Genomic DNA, 23,450 nt, shown 5'->3' with positions numbered 1-23,450 from the left:
CTCTTGGTAAACACTATCTAGAAGTCCAGACACTCATTAGTGAGGCATCTCGGATGTTTTTTTTATATGTGAAACATGGCTGCTAGATGATGACATGACAGGGATAATTAATCTCACTCTTCCGGCAGGTTACCTAATGAAGGCACTAAATAGGGAGACTAGAGGCGGTGGTATCGCGGTAATTTATAAAGCCCAGTACCCCTGCTCCTTTATCAAGGAAGAGTTATGTGGAGGGGAATGCGCCCGTTTTAAGATTACCATCAATGCACATTTCACACTTTCAGGACTTTATATTTACCGTCCGCCAGGGCCTGCCGCTAAGTTCATTGAAGCTATGTTAGACACAGCTAACTCGCTTGTGGCGAGGTCCGCCAATTTGACAATTCTTGGGGACCTGAACCTGCATTTTGATTTGGCCCAGGACCCAACTATTCATAATCTATTGGCAGACCTAGCGGCCTTACAGATGGACCCGCTGGTGAGTGGGGCTACGCACCTAGCCGGTCATACCCTCGATCCAGTGTTCTCTAACATTCCAGAACTGTCCTTAGATATTCCGGAACCTATGGGTTGGACCGATCACTTTTTGATAAGAGCCAACTTGGAGATTTTGGCGCCTTTTAGGGTGGAGGAAGTGAAGAGGGTCCTGAAAAGACCTTGGCATCAGCTTAAATTAAAGGACTTCCATGCATTCCTTGGAGGGCTCTCCCTGGAAAATATGGCAGATCCGGATACGGCGTATACCGCCTTCTGTGATTGGATTACCAAAGGCTTGGATGCCTTTATACCTATGAAATGTACAAAGGGACGTAGATCCACCTCTAATCCATGGTACAATGGCGCTCTAAGAGCGTTGAGGAAGGAATGCAAGGGAGCCGAACGGTCATGGAGGAAAGACTATAAGGAGGGGGACAAAGCCATTTACCTGGCTAAGTTGAAGGTGTATCACAAAGCAATTTGTTCCGCTCGGGCCTCATTTTATAAGGAAGAAATACAATCTAGCCCAAACCCTACTAAATGCATCTTCAAAATTTTGCAAGATCTTAAAGAACCCCAGAAGTACAGCGTCTAAAATATCCTCAATACAGCACTGTGAGGAACTAGCCACCTTTTTTATTGAAAAAGTGCAAAAGATTTATAAGACCTTCCCACAGTTCGTATCAAGCCCTCAAATTCCTGGTGAAGTTAGGGTGGATGTCCCTATCTTGGAAACCATCCCTAAAATTTCTGATGCTGAGTTAGGTAAACTCTGTAGGAAAGTGAAATCAGGTTCCCCAGCAGATCCAATGAGACCAGCACAATTTTTGGAGTCCCTGGCGCTTTTCCAACAGCCGCTCGGCGACATCATTAATTTATCCTTTTCCTCTGCTAAAGTACCTAGAGCCTGCAAACTGGCTTGGGTCTCTTCCATTATTAAAAAACCCTCTCTAGACCCTTCTAAGCCAGAAAATTTCAGGCCCATCTCTCTCCTTCCGTGGGCTGCAAAGATTGCGGAAGCCCATGCGAGTGATGTGCTGTCCCGGTATCTGAACAACAATGATATCCTGGATCCGTCCCAAAACGCGTTCAGGCCGGGTCACAGCACCGAGTCTGCCCTACTTGCTACAGCTGAACATCTTAGGATGATCCTGGACGCCGGTCGGACTGCAGCTCTGCTTTTATTAGACCTCAGTGCTGCCTTCGACACGGTGTCTCATGCCATCCTCTTGTCTCGGCTGGAAGCGATAGGGATCACGAAATCCGCCTTAGAGTGGTTTCGATCATTCCTTGAGGAGAGATCCTTTCGGGTCTCAGCCCCACCATTCATTTCTAGACCTCATCCCATCGGTCAGGGGGTCCCACAGGGCTCTGAACTCAGTCCATCACTTTTCAATCTCTATGTGCAACCCCTGGCCGATGTTGCAAAAAAGTGGGGCCTTACGCTGGTCATCACTCTATCCGAAGGGCCATCTGATTCGGCCACCAGGTTAAAAGATGGAATGACAGCTATTGCCCAGTGGATGACGGACAACTATTTGCAGCTCAATACCAGCAAAACCGAGGTTTTGCTGGCAGGGAAGAACACCACCCTCTGGACTGAGCACTGGTGGCCGGCATCGCTGGGCGAAATGCCAATACCAACGACTCTTGTTAAAAACCTGGGAGTCTGGATGGACTCTTCACTAACCTTCCAGACCCATACTAAGAGAGTGGCAGCTACCTGCGTGGGTCTGATGAGAGACCTTAAACCCATCCTCAAATACTTTGAACCAACGGTGCGGCAGATCATCATGCAAGCCTTGATATCCTCACGCTTGGACTATGGCAGCGTGTTGTTTCTGGGGGCTAATAAATCTGAGATCCAACGACTGCAAAGAGTTCAAAATATGGCCGCGAGAACACTGATAGGGCTCCCTCGTTGGTGCTCTGTTAGAGCTACAATGAAAAAACTACACTGGTTACCGATTTCATCTCGGATCCAGTTCAAAACCCTGGTGATGGCCTTTAAGATTCTTAAGACTGAGAGCCCGGCCTTATTACGCCCTTTGCTGACCTGGTATGTCCCACAGCGCAGTCTGCGCTCGCTGGGGCAACATTTGGCGAAGGTGCCGCGCTTCAAATTATGCCGCATGGGTGGACGCTCCTTCCAGGTGTTGGCAGCTAAATTATGGAACTCCCTACCGACCCATATCCGTGGCATTGAGAATATGCGAGACTTCCGGAAGGCCATTAAAACTTTTCTGTTTCCACTACCATAGTCTTCCCCTTGAAACCTTCTGGACGGCCTCCGCTTTCTGTTTCTTTATCTGGCAGCGCCGGGACGCCCCTTTGCTGGGGCAGCTGTTGCGCTTAAAAAATCTAATAACATAACATAACAATAGGAGTTGAGAGCACAGGTAGCTCACCATCACATAAAATATACTGGCGTGGCATGGCAGAGAACGACAATCGGAGGGCAATATGGAAGAGAAAGAGGCTGCATCATGGCATAAAAGGAAATAGGCTGGGTGATGCTCTTCTCGGGGCTGTTTCAATTAGAATCCAAGCTGTGCTGAGGGCTAGTGGATACTGCCTAGGTAACAAGTGGTGGCAGAATATTCCCATTAATATGAAAATAAATTTTCAGCGATGCAACTGAACCAAAAGACTGATGCAGAGAGGGCATGATCCTTGACTATTGGGGGTTTCTTAATATGTATTGGGGGTTCGCACCAAATGGAGTGAGTGAAGCAAGACAGAACAATGTCAAAATCTGGAGCGCTCAGGTTGGACAAGGTAGTGTACCAGAGGCTTGGTTGATGCTTCTAGGCCTGGTATCACCAACAGGTGCTCCGTCAATTTGGTGTTGCATTGACAAATACTAGAGGGCTGCATTAAGAAAGACGACGCTCAACAGAACAAACTGCCATTAGATCCAAAAGGAACAGACGCAAGTGAATGGACCCAGGAAGTCAAGCTGAATCAGCAGCTTTCCAGTGAAGTTGAAAGAAGGGCTATCCTACTGAAAATGATTAGTAGGCTCATTTCCATTGATAACAAAACAGACACGCTCTCAGTGTGAATGGATCATTAGGGGACCTCTTGATAAATATGCTTCAAAGACTGACATTGCAGAAAGCAGGTCACTGTTCTGGGGTAGTGTTCAAATACTCTGAAAGATGCTCCAGATGAAGAAAGTGTTGGAGGGTGATCAGTGCCAAGAAAACAAGGATTTTTAGGTAGGACGACACAATGTTAGAACAGTGTAGTAGCTAGGGTTAAGAGCAACCTGGAAATATTCGTGGAATTCCTGTTGTCCAATCTAGTGGGTGGAGGAAATGCCTATGTTGAGATTATAGTCGAAAGAGTACACTGTTCCTTGAGACCGCGAAGCAGTACTTCGTCTAGCCGGAGAGTAAGGGACTTTCTTACCAAGCATGCCCATAATCCTCTTTCCCAAACTCACACCAGCAGTGCAGGAGGCCGGCCGACCATTAAGTATGTAATGCTTTACTCGGCCTCGTAGATCACCCTGACAGGACACAAAGCGGATATCTACACGGACTCCAATGAGGCTGCTACGACGCAGCGACGATGCTTGGAAAAAACAATAATAAACATGCATCACCAAGGTCAGACCCCAAGGGGCAAAGGGAAAGGCCCCCCTCCACCGATACAGACTGAAATACGGACTAACTGAACATGCAACTTTTGTCTGGAGGTCCGATAGGGCCTTCTCGTATTCAGATGAACTGTACTGACAAGAGACAAATGCTATGAACTTCCATGATTGCTGAGTTTCATCCTCTAATGCCGGATGCGAGTTACAATGTTGGATGTGAAATACCCGAGGAGGTATGGTGCCTTGCAATTACCCAAGAGCAATGTGCCTTTTTCAGGCCCCAGGTAGGGCAGTTTCTCGTTCTCTAAAAGTGCAAGGAAACCCACCTGGGCTAGTTGTGTGCTCCACAAGTAAAACATAACATAAAATTGAGGAGGAAACATGGGATATATAGAGATGTTAACTGTCCATGTGGGGCGGGAGACTTATTTGGAATTCAAATGTGGTAATACTCCTTATACGCCAGTAACCATAGGAATTGTCCAACTCTCCACCAATTAAAGAAAGATCTGAAGATTCGCCGCAACACATCTCAACATCCTCATTTAGTCTCTCTCGCTCTTCAATGACACCAGTATCCTCCTTCCCTCACTCTGTAACCAATTGAGGATCCATGCAATACCCATTGACCCCTACAGTACTCCACTGCGCTTTGCTAAATTTGCATGACACAAATACACATAGATTTGATTTGTATTGCATGGAAATATACCTTCTGGTTAAGATTTTGACAATCTTAAATAAAATATCATCAATAAGTAGTGCTAGAATGCAGACATCCTACTGCAGACGTTTTTGACGTTTGTCGCAAGGACGATGTAGACGTTGCCTATTTCTATTACTCCATGAAGCTACAGTCTGGCCACTGTAAGAAATCAAGAGTTTTAGCCATGAAATGTGGCTGACGCGGGTGCAAGTTCACTAATGTCGCTAGGACAAGAGCAGGCTTACTTTTTAGGATTAAGTTATTCCAATCTTTACTTTACGGCAGCGGATACAAGATTCGAGGTACAGTTCTGAATTTCATTAGCCACTTCAAATAAAATTTTAACTATATGGGACCATTAACAACAGTGACGCATTCAAGGGCATGCAAGCCATTTACTGACTTTTTCCCTTTAGCAGCAATCACTGGGTCTGCAAAACGGTTTAAAAGCATAATATAGCATAATTGAAAACAAATATGCACTGTTTGTGGCTCCCACATGCATCAACCCAATGAAAGAAACGACCAATAACCCGACAGTCTGTATTCCATTAAAAAGATCTGCTTCTAAACTGAAAACAACTTGTAAATGTAAACTTCCACTTTCTACCCAATTACTGTGACAAAGTTCACGTTGGAGAACCAATGTGTACAAAGACGGCATTTTCCTTAAAAGCTTAGCAGCGCATCACTGATGATCATCGCACCAAGAAGGTAACTGTATTTGACGCTAAACAAATTCGAGCCACTTCGTGTACGCCTCTTCACCGACTCTGTAGTGGTTTACAAACAGCAAAAATTACAAGTTGAAGTCACCATGCACCACATCAAAAGACTTCTCAAATGGACCACACAACATTCAACATCCTTCCAACCAAGGAAGGCCGACAGAGAAGCATGCTACCAATCCACTGCGGCACAAGCGCCCAGGTGTCCAGTCACAGCAATTAGGAATTTTGAGGGCAGATTTTAGGTCCACCTAACTCGATTTCAGAACAGCATCTACATTGGACAATGGTCAAACTGCAACTGGTCCAACTGCAAGAATGTAACTACAAAGCTTTTCTTCTCTTTCTATTGCCCATTTCTGTCTGAAAGCTAGTAAACATCTACTGAGAACCTTAGTGCAACTGCATGATGCGAGGAAGGACTTCTACAGCCCTTTCCTTCTTAAAAGGAAAGACAATATGCCGCAAGACTTTTACGAAACAGTATTGATTAAAACCCAACCAATCTTGTTGTGGCGCAGAGTATGAGCGACACAAGAACTTGGCCTAAATCGGGGTATAATCAGAGATGTTATGGGCCTGGATAATGTAAAACGCATTAAATGGCTTGAGTATGTCAGGAAGGTCTTAACTGACCTACAAAGGTCAGAGTGGTATAGCAACCCTGAGTTAATTGGGGAAATCCCCAAAAAAGTTTTGAAAAAACTATGCATGGAGCACTTTGGCCTAATAAGGTGTGTAGAGGAGGTCGCAAAAAAAACGGTGACTGAACATCAACTGTCACTGACTACCCATAAAATACAACCGTATTTAAACCTTGTGACTTTGGGGTTTGAACGCTTTATCCTGACCAGATTCAGGTTTAACCTATTCCACCGACTAGTGACGTTCCCAGTTAAAAATGATTGGAACAGAACCCTTGCCTTATGTCCATGTGATAACATGTCATCTCAAACAACTTTCCACTTGGTTTTGTTTTGCAAACTGTATAAAAAGGAACGTTGTAGATGGATTAAACAATACTTGAGATGTGGTGCATGGCAGCAATGTAGGCCGGCGTACCTCAGTTTGCAGCAGTTGGGGAACACCGTATGTATAATGACTATGACAGCGTTTTTAAAAAGTGTTTTAAGGCTACGGAATTTACTTGATTAGCTAAATATTCGATAGATTTGTTGTACTGATTTAATACTTCTCTAAATCTAAATGTTATTTATTATTGTTGTATTGTATAGATGTATTTTTGTATGTACCTGCTTTTATGATTTTTTTATATTGTGAAAATCGAATAAAGCTAACTGAACTGAACTACAAAGCTTATCTTCACTTTCCATTGCCCATTTCTGTCTGAAAGCTAGTAAACCTCTACTGAGAACCTTAGTGCACCTGCATGATGCGAGGAAGGACTTCTACACCCTTTCCTTCTTAAAAGGAAAGACAATATGCCGCAAGACTTTTACGAAACAGTATTCGGCCCATCATTGTGGCGCATTCTGTACAAGCGCTGGATACATCAGAAGGGCGTTTCTCTCTCTGCAGTTTTGCTAATGCCAATGTCTGCAGTGTTACTGCTGAATTTCGACAGCTCAGCTTGAAACTACTAGATCTTAGAGTTACTTGTGGGTCACAACATTTACCGATCCTCGTGCCATTGAGCCACCAATGCCCTTAACAGCATCCCTGGCTTTCCATGTCCTTGCCACACTGAAGGTGGTTATATTTCAGAATTTCCATGAGGAAAGTAGTTTTTGGATGATTCAGATTCCGAGATCTGAACACAGGGACGATTGTTGCCTTCCATCCTTCTTAATCTTTTTTTTGCTTGTGCCAACAGCCGTACTTTTCTCATCTTCCGCTGAGCCAGTGGCCAAGAAAGGTGCATGGCGGGTAAGGTGAGGTTGCTTGGAGGCTCTCAGTTGTGGGCAATCATTATGCTTGATCAGAGTTAGTCGGTGGCGGACTCAGAAGTGGAGGAGCTCGTGGGTGCTGTTCTCTTGAGGAGTACCTCTCATTTATGGTGTGATCCCTGTGGCGTTACAAACTATTAAAGTACATTTTAAGCAGGAATTAGCAGAGTCAAGTAGAGCAATGGAGAGCGAGGTAGCAGTGGAGCTCAGTGTGTTCTGATAAAAAGTTTTAAACTAGATTTAAGAGCATTTCCAAATAGAAGACAAACTTCTAGTCATGCACTGAGAATAATACGGCTCATGAACCTACCTTCTCTGGAGAAAACTTTAGTTTAATGAACATTAGTTCTCTACTGTATTAGATGTTATTAATGTCAATTCTAGCCTGCACTACGATATTAGAGCCTTCAGCCGCACAAAATTAAAAGCAGGATAGCAAAAAAACTCCTAGGTAAAACAGTTGAATACAATGTCACAACATGGATTAAATGACCTGCACAATTTAGGTACCTCAGTAATGCCTAGGAAAAGTACATCTAAAATGGCAAAAAGAAAACTAAAGGAAACCACGAGAACCGACTCATCAGGAATGGCCATAGATATCATAAAGTATGAAGAAGCAAAAGAACTGATTGATCCATTTTTGGATCCTGAAACATATATGATAGCTGATCTTTTAAATATAGGAGTACAGAAACTAGAATTACAACAAACCCAGCAAGAGGTTATGCGACCTGTTGAAGGAACAATTCAAACCAAAAACATGGACATTCAAAAACGGATAAAGATGCATAATAGTGAGAGCAAAAAATCATACACTACATCTCTCGCCAATGACAGACCAGTACAGAGCGTAAAGAGCGTCTCAAACAGTAAATTTAGAAAGTAGTAATTTCAGTTGGTTAAAATAAATCTAAATCACGTAATATTTCCCCTCAATGACGCCTCTATCCAGGAAGCAGTAGCCCATGTTCACGGAGATGTTATCTTACTGAGGAAGATTAAACAGTATAAAATTATGTCTTCACTATGTCTGGTGCAAGCAACATCCCAACAACAATCTAGACGACTGCAATTAAAATTCTCTCTACATTGTAACAAGAACTAAACATTCACGTATCTCAGCAAAGCAGTTTTAGAACCGTAGAACCCTGAACACAGTGAGCTTTGCACATTTGCATCAATACCACACAGGCCCTCCTAATTATACCAACCAACATACTAATGCTCGCTAGGAAATAAACATCGCCTTTGGTAACCTTTGGAAAGTTACTGATTGACCACGACTAAACAACAAATTTGATTTAGAGCTGCTTTTAAAGTTAAACACATGCTTATGGCCACGGACAATACCAACACTTTTTTTTTTAAAACATGCAAAATAAAGGTAAGCTCTTGCAGTATAAATGAAAATACAATCCATTACGAGACGATAATGTGACATCTTCTTGGTACTCTAATAATTCTTCACAAGTACACACATCTTTGAGCAGAACTAATTGTTAACCTGGAAATCACGAGTATGGGTACTATTTATGGTTGCCCAAGTTACCCAATAGAACCTTAAGGCAATATCAAACCGCAGATCCTGTGAAGAGCTACGGAAAATTACAAGGGCTCATTCCTTGACCAGTACAAAAGTCATCCTATTCTGTAATACTGAGTTCAAAAGCACAAGAACATATAAATGCTTTAGAAAACTTGAATCAGCAGATACAAAGACAAATATTTGGATAAGAACTTTCAATCAGGATTCTCAACTGAATCCATGCTCTTCACACCGCAGGATGTACATCTTTTTAGCAAATAGTAGAAGGTGTCACGATTAAACAGTTAACAGAAGCCCTGCTAACTTTTTTAACAAAAGAATATCCACTTTGACCATTTCTACCATACATGAAAGTCTGAGAAACGCCATTAAGAAGTGCTATAGGGTTAGTCAAAGCTGCTCAGAATCGCGCACACCTAATTTGTGCGTACAAAGCCCATGATGGAGCAAGAATTTGCACGTAAAGCGTCTTGCTTGAATTCATGAACCTCAAATAACCCTAATAGTCTTAATCAGACTGTCTGTCTTATTAATGTTCCCTTTATTCTGACATTTGGGGTGTCCCAGTGATGCTTGCTTATGTGTTTACTAATCCTAATACGCTTGCAACCTAAAATGGCTGCTGCTACGCGGGAATTTCTTCTGCGCATGCGTCGGTCACACCCATGTGACGTGACGTACTCGCAGTTCTGGTGGGAAACCTTTTGCACTTGTGCACTAGACTTAAGATGGCCGCTTTGTGTCCTCACATGCCTGATGCTTGTATTGCTGCTTTCGCTATACTCTTTGTTTCGCATTAATCCTAATGCTATAGTTATTATACAGTAAATGGGAGTAGTATAAGGATTCATGGTATACAGTGCATTTATTTTTTCTGTGTTTTAAACTGTTTCTATTTGCTTTTCATGTATCGTAAATCCGTGAGCATGAGGGACGGGAATACTCCATATTGAACTGCCTTTCTCTGCGCATGACAGGCTTTCGCCAGAGGATGAACTCTGTGACATTGAATAAGTGCCAACCCAGAGGTCTCAGCCAAGATGTGCCGGGGAAGATGCACCTTCGCCTAGTAGAAGATGCTGAGATGTACTAAATGTATCACATTGTAATAAAAGTTAAATTCATCATTGTTTCGTGTAGAAAGAATGTCATGGGAACCCCAAATTCAATGGGCGGTCCCAGAAATGTAAATTATGGGCTTGAGAAAGTCAAGTCCTAGCTGGTGTATATAACTAGCCTAGTTTGAGCTAGAGAAATTGTCAGACTTGTCCGAATAGCTGACCTGTCACTGACCCAACGCACACAATAGCTGATCGAGAAACAGAGGTGCTGCGGAGCACTCTGTCTGACTGACTCACAGACCCATTCAGGGTTTTGAGAACCTTTAGTGCTGGCGGAGCACTTTGCTGGGGAATTCGAGAACCTTATCGGGGTTTTGACTAATAGCTGCAGGGAGGGTGTAGCGCAGGCGTTGCAACTGAACTGCGGGTGCTGGTCTTACCTTGGTGGTCCTGTCCTGATCCTAATCTGGTCTTCCTGTCTTGGGTTTCCATTCTGCACCTGCTGGCCTACTGGCGACCGTATTACCTCGGGGTTTCTCCTGTCCTTAACTGACCCGTGACCAGGGTTGGTCTCCACATTGTTGTAGGTAAATATAAATCCTGTGTGGGAAATACACTTGCGCTCTTTCTTGCTCTCTTAAATTACTAAAGTCTGGTATTACACTGTGTTCCTTTTCTTACCCTCCCTGTGCTGACAAATGATAAAGTCCTACATTTTAGTTGTTATACTAGCATGTTCCATTCTTCTCCATCCTTTAAGAAAATCCGGAAATACAGTTCATGAAATATATAGATGTTCCTTTTCTTACCCATCCTTTAGTCGATTTAAAGTGGTTACACTGAATTATTAGCGTGTTCCATTCTTACCTTCCCTATAGCTACATGGTATCTTCAAAATTCTCTATAGATTAATTCAAAGTTCTTTTGCCTTGCCCACCTTCGAGGGGTATTCAAACTGTGACATTCTAGTATGTTCCTTATTTTTCCTGTCCTTTAGACACATCCTACTAAAGTCTGATTTTTGAAAATACTTACTAGCATGTTCCCTGTTCTTACCTTATTTGAAAACAGAGCAAAAGAGACAAGATAACAAGATTTAAAGGCATTTTTATTGCTCACAAAGGGACTGAGCAATAAAGATGCCTTTAAATCTTGTTAACTTGTCACTTTTGTTCCATTTTCAGAGACAGAGGTCAAGTAGGTCGCAGTTGGGTCGAGGGGTTTTCCAAGATACTAGATCTGCAGGACTAGTACAATTTTTCAGATTTGTCAAACCCTGCCTTCCTTTTACAAATATAAATGGTTGGCATAATCTATTTCTTGCATAGTTACACTATTTTTATGATCTTGGTTGTTGATAGCTTACTCACTGTTAACTTTTTGCTTGCTGAGATTGAAGAAACTAGATAAAGGTTTTCTTCCTGAGACTGTGGTTATTATAAAGAGTGCAAATATTATAAACGTTATGGTATTTTGCGACTACTTAGCTTTTACAGCTAGCTCCCTGATCCATTGTGATCATAGGTACCCGTGACGAGGATTGGTAAGTCGGGTACATTGGTAATAAATAGAAAGGAACTGGGTTGCTGGTAGTAGTGTGGAGGTTACCTGACTAATAAATATGATAAATTGAATTTATGGACCCAAATGTGCATATGGTAAAATTATAGTCGGGTGACCTGCGCGCTCTATCACCCATACACCCTTTATCCTCCTAAACTGAGAATTCAAAAATAGATAAACTCTCGGACTCCACAAGCAAGACTCCTCATTCCAACACCTCTGTGGTTGCTACTCTCCAATCAGTGCATTCCTACTAGAAGCATTGTAACATCTGCTATCTTCCAAGAACGGAATCGCCTCATCTTCAGTGACCAAAAGAGGTTGCTGTAAAAAGGTTCATAACTCAAGTCATGTTCATATAATATGTATTCACAAATCATGTCTTATATAATACAGGAAACATTTTTTCCATAGCAACGCTCCCTAAAAGACAAATGGAAAAGGAGCATCTTCACGTCTACATATTTTAAGCAGCAATATCAGTGTTTCCAAAGCATCAGGTTTATCTACGTGCCACACATTTCATGGACAGAAATTGAAAAGACATTTACTGTCATCACGGATATGTAGGTAGATTTTAGCTCACATTCACACACAACCTCTTCCTTGGTATGAACTTACTCCTTTCGTTTATTAATACATTCTTCCTTTCCAAATACTGCTCTCCTGTCTGCATTACTTGTCAGTCTAAAAGATCCGCAATAAGGCACAACAGCATTCAATCACCATAACACAGATATCCACCAGCCAAGGTGGTCCATTACTGAACTATTTCATTGTAACTGACTTAACAGCAGGCATAACACCCAGGACGCAGCAGCTGTGCAAAGCTACACCAGCTAGAGAATTGGACACAGAAACCGCCATACACACAGGAGTGCTGCTCGTGTAAACAACTGCTACCCAAACAATGAAACAGTTCCGGAAAATAGGTGCACAATGTTCCTTAACACCCTGACATTTGTCATGGGATTCACTCCTGGGCCAGACACGCGGTGCGGAAATTTGGATGCAACAACCAAGAAAGGGATAGGAAGCTTGCCACTAAAGGCAGTCAGTAACAACAAAGAAAGTTAACCGTTGTGGTTCAGAACCAAAGGGAGTTAACAGTTTACTGTTTCCATTATTTTAGAGTCGCAAGCGTTATGTTCTGTACTGGATGGACCACTTCCCTCAACAAACACCTAAGGGGCCTCTGTGACTGAAAAAAGGCACTTGTTTGTACGAATCCTAACACTGCATCTTTCCCTTAGTTATTGGCCTCATTCTCATTCTGAGTGCCTCAATGTCTTAGGACATTACAGATGCCCATATACAAAAATTATTTCAAAAATGAATTGTACATAACACGCAGATCTCAGGGGTAGAAAACTGAACACTAACTCTTAAAACTCCTCCTCCAATCTCCATGTTCATGAACCCACTTTATCTTTGCTCACCTCCGAACGCTTTCGGACTCTAATATTGTTATGTATGCTACTTAAACTTATCTTGGCCCATCTCATCATCTTTCCACTCTTGTACAACACATTTACCATGTGCATTCTTCTCTTCTTTGCAGTTGGTCCCATACACTTCAAGCATTCATTTATAGGACCCCAATCCTAGAATCCTTGCTTGTCATGTCTGAACTGCTCCCCAACCCTTTCCATAAATACACATATAGGGAGGTGTGCTACTTCCTTGACAAAGACTCCCTTGAGATAGCTCCACCTGTTTTTAATTTGTATTTTCCCACGCTGCCTTCTGCCACCTGACTTTGCTATGTAAAGCACTTTTACATAAGAGCGTAATAAACAAATACAAGACACATGGATGCCATCAGAAACTCCCAGTCACACAACATGTTCATGGAGACTCGATGATAAAAAAAACATTAGTGCTATCCTAGACTGGTGAAAGCCTTTGTTGTTGCATGTCTGTAAATACACATCGCATTTCCTCGCGGGTGATCAACAGTTCTAAAGAGACCTAAATGCTACTGTACCCTGGAGCACCTTTTCCATACACTGTTGTGTGCACTACTCACATGCCATACAAGAACTTCAGAAATTGGCCTTTCACTCGCCACGGGATTCAATAACAAAACACAAAGGGACAATTATCTGGGAATGGATGAGCCCATTCAGGAATTCTAGGAAAGCAGAGTTGCTTTAGCCATGCCAAGATGCTAATGCTTAAAAATAGTATTTAAAATATATGGCACAATAATGGCAGCATACTTTAACTTCCTCTCACTACAAGTCTTACTATATAACAACAGAGGCAATAAAGAGCACTTAATGCCAAATCTGTATCACAGCAGGATTTATCTAAAAATTGTGCTATCTGTTGAGACATAGAAACTCTGATGACGCTTGCTGAAGTGACGGCAAACCAGTGCAACTCCTTGTTTAATAGCGAGGCAGTGATGCACATCTCACAACCTAATTTGAAATGGATCATTTAAGTGTTTTAGGTGAAAAACAAGAACTTGCAATGAGTCAATTTTCTTATGGAAAGCTGCGGTGTGCTTCATACACGGAAAAGGGATTAAGTCTCACATTAAGATGATTTCTATTCCATGCAGTTAAAGGCCAGGGTACGCCTCATTATATTGAGGGCGGTCTACAGACGTTTCCACGGAATGGCTCCGTAGCATCTGGTGTCCGAGAGAAGAGTACAAGATTCCTGCCCAGTAGAACGAGGTATTTAGCCAGTCTTCTTCCTATATTAGTTCCCAACTAGATGTAAAACAAAGGCTTCTCTAAGGTTCTCTCTAGAACTAACTCCCTCTTCAGATTTAGAAAAAAGCATTTTGATGTCCTTTCCGGGGGCAGTTCATAAGTAGCCATTTTGCTAATCAGCACATGTCCCTTTTTGTTGCTAAATAGGGATGGGGCTGCCTAGTGCTTAGTCACAGGAGTAAAAAAATATATATAATATATACACCCACATACACTTAAAGCAAGTGTGCGATCACCACAACACCTGCATTTTCCCAATGAGCTTCTGAACAAAACCTGGCATTTGCTTTTACTATCGCTATACACTCCAGGGACATGGACCCCACCTCCTTACGTTTCTGAACAAGGGTAAACATTGAAACAGCTGAGTGCCATTAACATGCAAGTGTAAACATGCCAGTTTAATTTTCAGAGCTCTAACTTTACTAGTTTGCATTAGTATTCATCCAAAAAGTTCACAAACAAGCACAATTCTTTAACGAAGGGAGATGAAACATGAGAAATTACAAAACGAGAACAAAAAAGTGGGATATGATCACAAAATGATTGGAAGAAAATAAGAATATTTTCAGCACATATGCTGTTCTTATGCATGTTCATATTTTTCAATTTCTTGCAATTTTTGTTCACATGGCAGAGGCATAAACTGTGGTATTATGTATGCACTATGAAGAATTCATGTAGAATTGTAACTTATGCATAATTTCCAAACCACACGTGCACAAAGTAAACATTTTAGAAGAAACACAATTTGTCCAAGCAACTTTCGCTATTAATTTTAACGGAACATATATCTTTTCAATAAGTTGCTTTTCAATTGACCTTTCTGCCCTACTTGTGCAGATCGTTTGCTATTCAAGACACTCAAATACGTACAGTAAGAGTGTCCCTGAATGTCTGTCAATTCCCAAACTCTACTGGTTTGTCACTCAACTGCTTGTCCTTGGCCACTCCTTTGACATTCCCATTAGGACACGTTTCCAAAGGCATTCTTTACAAATATGACTAAAGTATTCATGTTTTATGTACATTACAGAGAGCTCTGGCAAACTTGTGTGCAGTATTTACTTTAACGAATCTTGCAAATGTATGCATTTTTCAAGTCTAGCTATTGTCATCTGTTCAGATTGAAGCTTACAGTAAACTATAGAATAGCTAAAAGGCAGCATATTACAGCTGCAAAAAAAATCTAACGTAATTTATGCATCCGTACATTAAGACTTAGCTGTCCTACTTCTGAATTCGGCCAGCAAAGTGTCGTGAATGTGGCCTACTGTTTAAAACCAAAAGAGAGTAAATAGAATGTCCCAAACACGTGTTCTTGTTAAACATCAAAATCCGGTAGGAGGTGGCCCAAGGGTTTGACTGGAAAACACTAACTAACCATTCTGTAATACAGGATATAAAAGTTGGTGATCCATTAGAAAACATTTACCCAATGCAAGTAACACCACACCTAAAAAGCTTCTTTTAACAGCTACTATGTGCACAAACAAGATGGGATACAACAACAAAGAAAAGAGTGCAGACGAACTCATATCTCACATTACTGATTAATTGCTGCCGATTAACTAGGTAGTGCCCTGGCAAGGTCTGGAAATGCGCAAGTTGGTACATCAAAGGGAGGTCAAACTACAACCGAGCCTAAACGGCCCATTTGTATTTTTGCTCCATCATGGTCATAACTTAACAGGAAATAGCATCTCTAGCATTCAGACCATTTTTATCAATTACACCCAATGCATTGTCAAAACTCTTCCAAACAGTGGAGTAGTCGGTGTGCAATGGACTATAGTGCATGGAAAGAAACCTCCTCGTAGCATGTTTCAACTAGGAAATACAGCAATAACCAGGGTTCAGGCGGCCATGAGGCCTTGCAGCGCTTGGTGCCACTGCACCTGCTGTCCTAATAGAAATCATGCTACTGCTGTCAAATTGGGTCTTCCACTCTGAATCCTTAAAATTCTATGACTTCTATTCATAGCAAAACCATGCCCATGCAAGTTTTTAAGATCACTCCTATTTAATAAGAGGAGAAAATAATATGCTGAAAACTGGTGGAGGAGTGACATCAAAAAAGGACGCTTATTAAACCCATGCTAGGACTGATTTGCACTCTGCCTAGCAGACCTATGTGAACGGCTGATGGATGAATGAAGTGCCAGTGCAAGAAGTTCTACAGAATATCACACCGATTCTTCGATTAGCCGCAATCAGTGCCCTTACAGGTTGAAAACTGTTTGAAAATGGTATATAGCGCTCCACAGACAACACAGTATATCTTATTACATACAACTGGAACAACAGAATATACAAAAGAAGTTTGGATCTTACATGGAACTCATATACACATCATAGGTCTGAAAGGCATTTTGATAAATCAGTAGTAAGTATTAAGAGAGAAAAGAGTATTAGTGTTAAAAATGAAAATGTGTGCCTTAAGTGCTTTCTGAAAGTAAGATGTATGGGTTCTGCTAAAATATCATTAAACAGATTTTCCCAGGCAGTAGCTAGGAAGCTCTGAATAATGTTTCTTACGTATGTAGGTTTCAGCTTCTGATGTATTTGCAAACACACCTGTGTACAAGCAACTTAATCACACCAATAAAGTTACTTCAAACAACAAACGGAAACTATGAACACCTTAATTTTACTCTACAATGCAGCACAGCAGCGTGCACGCAAGGGCCGTTTCAAGGACAGGAAGTTAAGACGAAATTCAAACATCCGAAGGCAAAATACAAATAATTCACCTCGTAGCATGTGTGCCTAAAAGTGGCAGCGTAGATACCCATAATAAACAGAAAATATCTTCTCTGCATAAAACATGAATTTAAAAAAAGAGAATGGCTACTGAGAAGTATGACAGACTGGCAGTCACGTGGAAAAATCAGAGATGAAAGAAGCCTAACCTGAGAAACAACTTTGTACAATGGAGGGTTTTCTGAGAGCATGTGTAGAGAGGGAGTGGGGGTAGAAGGTAAATAAGCCTCTCAGCATGTCTGAACTGGTCCAGATTCAATCAAGACATCTTTCAGCAAAAAAAAAAAAAAAAAAAAGGCTGTGGTTTTCCGAGTCCAAAGATTAAGCTACACTTCACATTTTCTAATCACCGGTCCCTAAAACACAGCCATCTTACTCAATAAGTGCCCTTCGCGGTGTTTTTTAAAGGCCAATATGACAGAACGGATGGGATTATCAGCTTCAATGGCAAGATTACCACATAAATGTACAAGCAGAATGCAATTCTCTCATCCATCCAGGTTCCCCACTAAGGGTTACTATGTCGTTATCATGCATATCAGAAGACTAATGAGCAACACGTTAGACTTCCAAACGTGAATGCCTTTAACAAAAAGTCTACTTAGGTGAAATCTAACTTCTAATGATGCACCTCGCAAAACAGTCTAACTCTACCCATCCCTAGGCAAATAACTCCGCCAAGATTCTTGGCAGAACACTTGGGCATCCAGAGCGAGGCCATTCAAAAATGTGAGCTTCAAAATAGTTGATCGTCTAGAAAGCTACAAAATCAATAGCACGCTTTCAGTTAGGAGAAAGGAGGGCATGCAAAAATTGTAAAGCATTGTGTCTTGGTAAGAATCACGACCAAAACGATTCTTCGGTAGGGATGTGTATGAAGGAAGAACCGACTACTCCAGAGTTTATCCTAGAACTTTGATCGTCAAGAAAGAAAAATGAAATGTGTGATTGAGTGTAGACGTTTATTACGGTTTCCCATGAAAACTATTTTCAACAATAAAATGTGATTATGCAAAAAGTATACGAAATTGATTATTAAGTAATAAAAAGGCCAAAGAGGTATGCAGCTGAGAAGGGGATTTGGGTAGCCAGAAGGATGAAAGCCCCCTGGTTTTTATGGCTTCTCCCTCTTGCCCATTAGAAAAGACCACAGAATATTAATGGGTTGCGATTACCTCCGTGAGAGTCGCCTTTTTCATCATAGCTCACCTCGTTATTGTCGCTTTAGGATATGTTTTGACATATATGGATCCTGAGAGTTAGTAACATACAGCTAGATTCATCAAGCCGAAAACGGCTCGCAAAGGTCCAGATTCTGAGAATCTGGCCCTTTGCAAGCGCAATTTTTGCATTTGGGATTCATCATCCCAAATGCAAAAATCGCTAATACAGAATTCGCATTTTAGCGAGGAATAGCATTTAAGGAATCTCTATTTGAGATTCCTTAAATGCCATTCATGAAACTTTTACAAATTGCGAATTCGCAATTTCCGGCCGCTATTTACCACGAAGTCTGACTTCGGGGTAAATAGCGAAAAATTAGAAAAATGCACTTTAGTGCATTTTTCTAAGTGGTATGTTACACACACACACATGTCCTTTGGACATGTGTGTGCGCAACACCAGGCTACATTTCCATTTCAGGGGTGCTACAGGGTGTCCTTTGGACACCCCTGGCACCCTTGAAATCGCATCCTTATTTGCTTTTAGCAAATTGCTAATCGCAAATAAGGAATGACTCCCCATTCATTCCTATAGGCCCATAGGAATGAATGGGGAGTTATTCCTTATTTGCGATTAGCAATTTGCTAATCACAAATAAGGAGGCTGTAGGAATCGCAATTTATTTTGCAATTTCTACATGAATCCCGATTTGAGAGTCCTTAATAGCGATTCCTTAATAATCGCTATTAAGGACTCGCAAATCGGGACCATGATGAATCTACCTGATAGTTCTTAAAAACTGCGACTCAAATGTTATTACATAGGTTCATCTCTATGGCATTAAAAATGGCGGTAGGGCCAAAATACTATACTATTAACTAGTGGATTTGGAATCTTTACATCTCACAATTTCTCCAAAGTAAGCCTTGTATCCGAGGTTGGTAATTTTTTTAACACAGACATGGGGCAAATACCTTTATCTCTCAGTTGTCACTAACCCTAAAGGAACGCACGGGAGAAAAAAAGAGGAGCAGCTCGTCTAGAGATTGTTACCCAAAACCATCATAATTAATATTTTGCTGTTTAAGCTTAGCAATGCCACAATAAAGTTACATTTTATTTGTAGGAAAGTGGGAAGCATGGATTGGGCAATCAATTGAGCACAACTCTATTAAACTACAATGTTGGCCTTTTAACATGTAATATTTAACATGGATCCTGAACTTATGTGATTATTTCATGAGGTTTGCCTTTAGTCTAAGTTTGGGCCATACAACAGCACATATATACACTTTGTTTAATAAATAAGATCCAGCTATGTTTTCCAAAACAACTGAGATGTATCACCTGGTCCAGTCTATGCATAACTTATATTAATTATTAACAGAGAGCGCCTGTCCACTTTTAACTACCAACATTTATCACTTAACGCTCTGTCAGTCCTCAACATTCCTCTCAATCGGCACCAACCCCACACATTACCACCTACCACACACTGCACCCACACTTATCACCAACCACTTGCTAACAGCCCAATCGCCATCACTTAAGTAGACTTCTAAGTATATTTGTCAGTGCCAACTTCCGTTATCTTATGCCAATGTTCTTCACGTTTACCATCTATTACTAAGTAACTTACCCATCTGACACTTGCTGCAATTGCCCTTAAAGCCTAACCCAACAAACACTTACACATAACATATTCCAGCTAGTCTGCATGAACATTTTTGACCTCAAAACTGCAAGGTCCCCTGCACCCACAGGTCATGACTACGAGGGCACCTGCACCCACAAGACTGCCAGGGCACCTTTTACCACAACTCACGATTGCAAGGACCCCTTTACCCACAAGTCACGACTGCCTGGGTCCCTGCACCCACAAGTCACAACTGCCTGGGACCCTGCACCCACAAGTTAAGATCTCAGGGACCCTTCACCTACAAGTCACAACTGCCTGGGCCCCTGCACCCACAAGTCACAACTGCCTGGGTCCCTGCACCCACAAGTCACAACTGCATGGGCCCCTGCACCCACAAGTCACAACTGCATGGGCCCCTGCACCCACAAGTCACAACTGCCTGGGCCCCTGCACCCACAAGTCACAACTGCCTGGGTCCCTGCACCCACAAGTCACAACTGCATGGGCCCCTGCACCCACAAGTCACAACTGCCTAGGCCCCTGCACCCACAAGTCACAACTGTCTGGGACCCTGCACCCACAAGTTAAGATCGCAGGGACCCTTCACCTACAAGTCACAACTGCCTGAGCCCCTGCACCCACAAGTCACAACTGCCTGGGTCCCTGCACCCACAAGTCACAACTGCCTGGGTCCCTGCACCCACAAGTCACAACTGCCTGGGTCCCTGCACCCACAAGTCACAACTGCATGGGCCCCTGCACCCACAAGTCACAACTGCATGGGCCCCTGCACCCACAAGTCACAACTGCCTAGGCCCCTGCACCCACAAGTCACAACTGTCTGGGACCCTGCACCCACAAGTTAAGATCGCAGGGACCCTTCACCTACAAGTCACAACTGCCTGGGCCCCTGCACCCGCAAGTCACGACTGCCAGGTCCCCTGCAAATCACAACTGACAAGATTCTCAGTACCCCGCCTGCAAGACCAGCAGCACCCCGCGCCCAGGCCACCCTCCACCACTCCCTCGTGTCACTCACTGCCGGGGCAGCTGCAGGGCGGGCGCCCCCCGCCTCTGGAAGGCACCGTCCACGAAGACGCCGTTCTTGCCGAGGCAGCGAAGGTAGAAGTGCGGCTCCTGGAAGAAGAGCTGCAGGTGGCGGCGAGAGATGAAGCTCGAGTGGCCCATGTTCACGTCCACTGAGCCCTGCGAGGAGTTGCGGCCTACAGTGACGGCCGGCTGCCGCATGAGAAACTCCAGGCCGCGACCCTCCAGGCGGGCCAGGGCCGGGCCCTCGCACACCCCGCCGCCGGCCGAGCTGCGCAGCGGGCTGCAGGGGGCTGAGCGCAGAGCCAGCAGGGCCCGGGCCCCAGTGTCCTCCCCGGCCTCGGCCATGCTCGGTGCTGGGGAAGCGGCGGCGGCGCTGCTGTTGCTGGCGGGTCCCCTGGGCGGGCGGAGCCGGGAAGGGGAGGCAGCGGCCCAGCCGTGTCACAGACAGGAGGAGGCCGGACCCCGGCGCTGCTCGTCCGGAGGCGGCAGCAAAAACCAGGCCTGGATCCAGCCACGGGGATCTGGAGCCGCCTCCGCCGCACACCCAAACAGAAACAGCACATGCACTGGGAGACGGCTGGGCGCAGAGCAGGCACCACGTCACGCGGGATGTTGTAAACACTCGAACTGCAGCGGAGCAAAAACAAGCCCATTAGAACAGGATTCTTTGGTAACAAAAGCATCACAGACACAGTTACAAGAGGCATTGGCAGAGCCAATAGACCGGGTTCTGGCAACCCTGCATTTTTATTTATTTATGTGTTTTTAAATGTAACATTACGGGGTTACACATAAAAAATGTCACTGGCGAACTGCACACTTCCATGCACAAAAAATGTAAAAATAAAAAAAGTAAATTACAAAGAAAGGACATGAAGGCTTACCTGCCCTGGCACTGGAGAACACTCCTTTTCAAATGGATGTGCACATGTGACAATAATTTGTGGACACCTGACCAAAAGCCTCTCTAGAGACTTGATTATGGGTGCACTGGAGGGGTAGTAGGTATGTATCACACCCAATAAAATCTGACACACCTGGCTCAGAATTTATCATGTGTGATAAATAGCACCCATTCTGGGTTTTTTTTTGCCTGAAGTGATGAATAACAAGCAGATATTGGTGAGCACTATACCAACATTCGCATGTTAGTAATTACTGTGCCTTTTACCCCTCTTATATTATGATAGGTTCGACCTTATGAAATTCATCAGTAGTTGCAGGTTTTATCACACCCAGTAATTACTGGTGGCAATTAAGTTTGCACAACTCGTAAATCAAACCATAGCACAGAGAGTTCACGGGTTCGTTAGTTTCTATCCCAATCATAATCGGGGTGTACGTATACATTTAATGTACTTATTACTTTTAATACAAAAGGCTGCAGAAACAGCCTAGACTGTCTCTAGGCCTCACCTGAAAAAATTAACACATGTAATATTAATAATCAGATGCAGGTATTTCTAATACACCCAATTTATGACACACCTGGTTCGGGACTCATCATGTGGAATACATAGCATCCATCCAAGGTTTTTGCTTCTTGTGAGGATTAACAAGCATATCTTGGTGGACATACTATGCACATTAAAAAAGGTTTTAGAAAAACATAGGCCATGATTAGAAGGGCATTGCTAAATTCCACTCACGGTGCCAAGAGGAGTATGCACTGTGATCGGAAGTATGACTTCTGATTAGTATGCCATCTTGCAGCATTCCCCTAATAGATTTCAACAGATCAAACCTCCCAAAAATTATCAAGAGAAAAGGCCTAGAAAAAACTGTAAAACATGCATAATTGGGAGTGTTATATACAGTTCTCTAGGTAATGTAATTGTAAACTTAAAATATTTCTCATGTTCAGTAAATAAAACAGCTTTGGGTAATGATGAATTACACACTGATGTATGCTATGTAAAACCACAAGGTATTTCAATTTCTTCACTGTCTTGATGCTGCATATTTCTCCAAATACCTGGAGTAATTTATACATCCAAAAGCCTGGGACTGCGTGCACCTTGCGCCCAAATTCTAATTTGAAACTGAGCACAAAAACATTTTTGCCCAATTTCAAGATTACTACAGCGTTTGTGATTGGGCCTTGAGAGTTTACTCTTAGAGCAGTCAATGGCACATTTTCTACTTCATCAGCCCTAGCATCAGCATTCCATTCATCATCGTGTGTTCATACTCCATGCATCAACAGAAGATATACTACAATTCCATTATGCAAACTGGGCCTCAGTACACGCAGTATCAGTAAGTCCCATAAATTCACCTCAACATAATCTTCATGCTTTTTACAGAAAAAATACATCTCACATATGTACCATTACTACCAATAAACAAATACAGCTTCACTATCAATGCGCACTGGGATAAACATACACACTTCACAACAGCCAGATGGCAGGCACCATGTCATATCAAGTAATTCAGAACACAACACCCCTATCCCTACAAGAATATCAAAATGTGTGATGTCAAGGCCAGGACTATAGTAGCAAGCACTG

General features: G+C 42.7%; 1 protein-coding gene across 1 annotated transcript in view; it reads right to left on the bottom strand.

The window, feature by feature from the left end:
• The window catches only part of FOXK1 (forkhead box K1), a 459,662-nt gene extending 438,250 nt beyond the window's left edge, over positions 1–21,412 (bottom strand). The window contains exon 1 of the mRNA XM_078665011.1: positions 20,927–21,412. Coding sequence (XP_078521137.1) covers positions 20,927–21,282 — 356 coding nt within the window. The 5' untranslated portion in view covers positions 21,283–21,412. The remainder of the gene's footprint in view (positions 1–20,926) is intronic.
• Between the last annotated feature and the right edge of the window lie 2,038 nt (positions 21,413–23,450).

The sequence above is a fragment of the Lissotriton helveticus genome, chromosome 10, assembly GCF_964261635.1.
Source record: "Lissotriton helveticus chromosome 10, aLisHel1.1, whole genome shotgun sequence".
Classification (NCBI taxonomy): Eukaryota; Metazoa; Chordata; class Amphibia; order Caudata; family Salamandridae; genus Lissotriton; species Lissotriton helveticus.
The sequence above is the reverse complement of the archived record's forward strand: the minus strand, read 5'-3'. Positions and strand labels throughout refer to the sequence as shown.